The sequence below is a fragment of the Pundamilia nyererei genome, unplaced genomic scaffold, assembly GCF_000239375.1.
Source record: "Pundamilia nyererei isolate P.nyererei 1_Seehausen unplaced genomic scaffold, PunNye1.0 scaffold00117, whole genome shotgun sequence".
Classification (NCBI taxonomy): domain Eukaryota; kingdom Metazoa; phylum Chordata; class Actinopteri; order Cichliformes; family Cichlidae; genus Pundamilia; species Pundamilia nyererei.
The window spans coordinates 1,001,751-1,007,638 of NW_005187518.1; the positions used below are offsets into that span (position 1 = coordinate 1,001,751).

At 42.1% G+C, this 5,888-nt stretch overlaps 1 protein-coding gene across 1 annotated transcript; it reads right to left on the reverse strand.

Annotated features, from left to right (window-relative positions):
• Positions 1-1,573: 1,573 nt before the first annotated feature.
• otol1b (otolin 1b) lies at positions 1,574-4,628 on the reverse strand. The gene is made up of 4 exons (XM_005742193.1): positions 4,226-4,628; positions 4,040-4,129; positions 2,556-2,627; positions 1,574-2,478 (listed from the first exon to the last, which is right to left on the reverse strand). Exons 1-4 carry the CDS (start codon positions 4,626-4,628, stop codon positions 1,574-1,576), a joined length of 1,470 nt encoding a protein of 489 aa, XP_005742250.1.
• Between the last annotated feature and the right edge of the window lie 1,260 nt (positions 4,629-5,888).

The following is a 5,888-nucleotide window of genomic DNA, read 5'->3' on the forward strand; positions in this document are numbered from 1 at the left end:
CCAAAAACTTTGGACAAATAAGAGGTATTTAAATTTTAATTTACCCCAGCATTTGTTCTACACCGATAAGCCCCAAAGTTCCTAATGGATTGCTAAAAATGTGATACTTTGTGTCTAACAGTATTTCGCCTTGCTTCAGCCACCGATGACTTCCCACCTGCTGCTGCTTCACTACCAACCTCCCCTAACCTCTCCTCTCACCAGCCGATCCAGTTCACTCCAGTAAAGAGCACACCATCACAAGCGCCTCCACTGACTTCACAAGCAGTCCCAACCACTTTGCTGACTACAGACCAGGTTTTTAACTCAGCTACAACTCAAGATCAGGCAAATCCATTTGAGGAATCCGATGACATGTCTGGGGACTCTGCAGATTCTCTTTGATAACTTAGCATACATTACACACAATCTCTCTACTAATCACGCTGGGTCATTGTCACACTTCTGTATTTAACTGTGCAATTTTTCATCTTTTGTATTTGTACTTTGTACAACTAGAAATCTCATATATGAGGTCCTGCACCTGAAATTCTGATATCTCCAGTTAACAAATATCAAGCGCTGTACCAGAATTGTTGGAGATATCTAACACATACATGTTAAAGTCAAATAAAGCATTTCACAAAATGTTATGTACTGCTGGATTTTATTTTCTGTAAACACAATTTCTTTTTACTGCTCCATATTTGAGCAGGACTTCTTATATATTACAATCACTGGTTTCATAAGACACAGGGGTGCAGTCATTTTTTGACAGATTTACATTAAGATTAATGATGCAGCTATCAGTGGTGACTATTTTGAACACATTTGTCTTTTCTATTTAACACTTTTTGCATGCATGTTCACACAACTTAGGTCATTATAGGTGAAAACAACTAAAAAGGAAGCAGCAGTTAAATCGTGAGAAAAAAGTGGGACCCAAAAGGAAGGAGCTTTTTCATTTCATGCAAATGAGGCAAGGGTGACACTGGGTCAGGGCATTGACTTGAAGGTTAACTGAAGGAACCAGTAGAGGAACACAGTAATCTTGCTGACAAATAGATAAACAGCACTGATCATATTTTTGTGCTTTATCTTTTGCGTTGGTAGCTGAATAATAAACTTCTGCACGATCTCTCACTTACTGCTGCTACTTTTAATTAGGATGCTTTAACATAAGGAGGCACTGCATGTGCACAAAAATGTTGGATAAATTATACATTTTTATGCTAAATATTGAACTTTTACACTTTTATCATTTAAAAAAAAAACTTTCTTCTGTCTGGATAACAGGAGATTAGTTTATGATCTTTTACTACTTGTGAACGCCATCTTCCAATAATTACCTCAGGGGTATTTCTTGGGATGCTTTACTCACTGTGTTTTGTGAATTGGACTGTATTTAACCATTATATTTAATTAGGGTGGTGTCAATCAAAACTTTGGAGCACTACTCTGCAGCAGCATTAATGTGTGGCGAGTACTATCCCTTCTTAAGAAGAGGCTAGGCAATAATAGAAGACGTGCAGACCAGCATGTACACTAGCACCACCAGTATTCAGACTTTGTGATAGTAAACACAAAGTGTGCATCACGGCTTGTCTGAGTAAAGCAGAAATCCAGAGAAGATGCTGTCGTCCTCACTGCTGGCATACGCTCCATTCCAGTCTCTGAGCGTCTCCATCCACACCTGATCGCCTGCAGCCAACCGCAGCACCACCAGAGTGGAGGCCTGGTCGATGTCTTGACCGTACAGAGAATCCCGTGTCCTCACTCTCCGTGACCCGTTCACCACCAGCGTGGCTCGCAGCGGCTGATTGCGCACGGTGATGTGGAAGGAGAAGACATAAACTCCAGGGTAGACACATGTAAAGCTGTTGGAAGTTATGTTGAAGTGGTTCTCTTCATTGTAGAAGACTTTGTCGAAGCGGATCGGGAAGCCTGAAGGAGGGAAAGACTTTCTCGGAGAGATACCTACGCTGAAGGCAGAGTGTTTCTGGGGAACCCCTGATCCAGAACCCTTAGCACCTTTGAATCCACGAAAACCCCGCTCACCTCTCATCCCAGGGTAACCTCTTTCCCCTCTCGGTCCTGGAATCCCTCTTATACCTTGTGGTCCTTCTAGCCCCCTCACCCCTGGTTCTCCTTGTGGTCCAGGAGCTCCCGGATCCCCCCGGACACCTATAGGGCCTGGGGAGCCATGCTTGCCATTCTGTCCTGGAATTCCCATCGCTCCTGGGATTCCAGGAGCTCCAGGTTCACCTGGTTCACCTTTGTGTCCTTTCTCTCCATATGAGGCACACTCCCCTCTATCCCCCTTATCTCCTTTTGGTCCTTGTACTGTAGCCACTCCTGGAGGCCCAGCTGGCCCCTCTTTTCCAGGTTCTCCTTTCTCACCTGCAGTCCCATTCTTGCCAGGTTCTCCTTTCTGCCCTTTTTCTCCTTTGAGACCTTGCAGTCCAACTTCACCCTTTTCCCCTTTGTAGCCAACATCACCTGTAAGGTAAGGAAAACTGTGTAAAAATAAATGAAGTCAGGTAACAATGAAAAATATAGCCATGAGATTTTTATACCTTTTGGTCCTGGTTTTCCTGGAATGCCTAGTGGCCCACTTGGCCCACTGTTTCCTCTGTCACCTTTGTCCCCTAGAAAATATGCAAAATACAAAATTAATTATATTTAAAATATAAATTTATTTTAAAAGAAATTCTCTTAGATGAGGAAAGACAATATATAGATAAATATAGATAAATCAACCACTTCATTAGGTATGCCTGAATGCCTGTTAACACAGATATGTAATCAGCCAATCATGTGACAGCATCCTAATGCATTTGGGAATGTAGATGTGCTCAAGAATAGCTGCTGAAGTTCAAGCTGAGCATCAGAATGGGGGAAAAAGTGATTTAAGGGACTTTGAACATGGTCGTTATTGCCAGACAAGCTGGTCAGAGTATCTGCAGATCTGCTGGGATTTCCCCACAAAATCTCTAAGATTTACAGAGAATTATCCAAAAAAAGAGAGAAAATTTCCAGTGAGCAGAAGTTTTCTGTGTGGAAAAAGTCTTGTCAGTGGTTAGAGGATAATGACCAAGCTGAGTGGATGGAAGGCAACAGTAACTCACAGTAACAGTACCTAAATAATCACTCCTTGTAAGTGCCATTTATAGTTACTTCATGTTCTTATTTGAGGTAACTTGCTTCATGCACATTCTAAAATTTGATGTTTGAAAATAATGTATATTGTTATTATTTCAGTTTATTTTGAAAAATGTCAACAGGATCTTGTGCTTTATTGTAAAAGGTTTATGTGGAAAATAAACTAAACGGCTGAGCCACACGATGGTTTTACTCATCGTTGCAAACCAACCAACGCGTAAAAACTGTCGCTTGTCCGTCAGCAGTGTGGCTATTTTAAATATAAGAGAAAGAGAACTCTAACAAATTAATATAGCCACTACACTCCTTACAAAAAAGATATGCACAAGAGCGTCTCTGAACACATCAAACCTTTAAGCAGGAGATTACACAAGTGCCACTACTGGCAGCTAAAAACAGGAAACTACAATTTGAATAGGATTTCCAAAATTGGTCAACAGAAAGTTAAAAAAATGTTGCCTGGTCTGATGAGTCACAAGTTTGGAAACGAGCCGTTTCAGACGATCAGAATTTGGCACAAACAACATAAAACATAACAGCACGACTCTGTCCTGCCTTGTATCAATGGTTCAGGTTGATGTGATGGTGTGGGGGATAGTTTCTTGGCATACTAAAGTCTCCTTAGTACCAAATGAGAAACGTTTGATGTGTTGTGAATTCAGAGAAGCTCTTCTGAATACCTTGGTTGTTACAAGTGGTTATTTGGGTTACTCTCACACATGTGGCACTAATAAGTACACCATGCTTAGTCACTTAATCCTTTTGTCCCCATTCTGATGCTCAGTTTGAACTTCAGCAGGTGTCTTGACTATGTCTACATACCTAAATAATAAAGTGGCCAGTGAGTAAATAACATAATACAATATATCATTTTAATAAGTAATTTTTAAGTGTGTACCTTTTTCTCCCTTTAAGCCAATAGGACCACTGATGCCAGGTGGCCCAGGTAAACCAGCTGCTCCTGTAAGGCCTTTTTCTCCAGTTGCCCCTGAGTAAAATAAGTGTGAGTGGAAAATCTGAAGCCAAACATACAAACAAACCAAACAATAATTAATAACATTAAAACATATCAGTGAGTCTATACCTGTCAGGCCTCTTTCTCCTTTCAGGCCCCTGGGCCCTCTCTCCGGTGGGCAGCATTCACAAAAGTTAAAGTAACACTCGTTGTAATCCAGAGTGTAGTTCTCAGGACCAACACCAGGTGGCCCGGTGCTGTCAGGGTAGTGCTGTGGAAAGACATGACTTGGGTTGGTGGTCCTCACTGGGTTGGGCGGGGGATGGGGCTTCACAGGATTTGCAGTTGGGACTATTTTAAGAGTCTTGGGCACGCTGGTGGTTACAGGGCTGTGGACCGTGATCTGAGGGACGGGTTTCTTGGTGTACTGGTACTTTGGCTTCGGAGTAGTCTTAGCTTCAGTGTAGTACACCACAATGAGAGCAACCGCAACTACAGCCACAAGAGTCGACTGGCAGGAAATAATCCTCATGGTTGTCGGGGATCTGAGAGTGCATCGAGACGTTATTCTGATATTTGTCAGACTTTGTTTAATCTTTCATATAATTTAACTTTAAACAAATAAGAAGTTTTTAAAAAAAGCACATGCTAGCACTTCACTCACAAACGTAGAACAGACTGTACCTCTGAAATTTCTATTGTTTCCATGCATCTATTCCACGTTTATGTTTTCCTCTTTCCTTTTCTGTATTTTAACTTTTCCTAAAATGCCAGTCACAGGTTAGCTCTACTTTTTATTTATTTATTTATTGCTGCAGTCTGATATTCAGTCAACACTGGTTTCTGTTAGTTAGTCAGTTATTTCAGATTTGTTTGAACAAAGCTGGAATCACACTATCAATTTCAGTAATCTACACACAAGCAAAAATATCAAATAAACTTGGACTCTCACTAGTTTAAACTAGGTGACTTAAAAGCTTCTGAGTATATTTGTTCAACCAAGTTATAAGCACTTACCCAGTTATGCATAAGTGTTATGGTCATTTATCCTCTCTAGCAGTGTCTTGGAGGCTGCACCAGGAGCTTCAGGTCCCTCTGATATCTCTGCCAGGCGTGAGTAAAGGGCCATCTCCTCCAATGAGGGGGTTTTGCTGGAAGCATAGGGGGAGGTCTGAAATCTCACTATGGTGGGCTGGAGCCAACCCAAGGAGAACCACTGTGCTGTGGCCTATTCTCTGTACCCCTGTTGTGTAGAAAGGTGCTTTTGTGACACGGGATACATCATCCGCCGGGAGCACTCTCTCGCTGCTAGCTAGCAAGGAGCAAAGGCCGTGGGGCAGTAGTTCACCTGATATGGGAGGCATTCCTCCAAGCAGCCCACCTACTACCCAGGCTCTTAATGGGACAAAGCCAAACAAGGAGGAATCTCTGACACTGGCTTTTAGAGCGGCCACTTTTGGAGACTGCACTGCATGTATGCATGTGTGACACTCTGTGTGCACAAAACTGCAAGTATATTTTCTTGCATGATCTTGTACTTTGACCTGTGGCAAAAAATCAGCGACAATTAATTAAACTGGCTTAACACTAGATCTGAAAACTGGCACGTAGCACAGAGAGCTCAGTATTTACAATCTAACCGTACTTGGTGAACATCCAGGGGAAAGCTTTAGCTTTTAACGAGCACTCATAATCACTCAGCAGCAGCTAAACCTGAGCTGTTTGTCAAAAGAACCAGCTTATCTCCTTAAATCGATGCACTTGCCATGCTTGCCCGATCACTGGGACTGAC

Coding starts and splice junctions, on each gene's coding strand:
- otol1b (XM_005742193.1), bottom strand. CDS start 4,628: ATGAGGATTATTTCCTGCCAGTCGACTCTTGTGGCTGTAGTTGCGGTT. Junction 4,130..4,225: donor AGGAGAAAGAGGCCTGACAG/GTATAGACTCAC, acceptor TATTTTACTCAG/GGGCAACTGGAGAAAAAGGC. Junction 2,628..4,039: donor TGGCTTAAAGGGAGAAAAAG/GTACACACTTAA, acceptor CATATTTTCTAG/GGGACAAAGGTGACAGAGGA.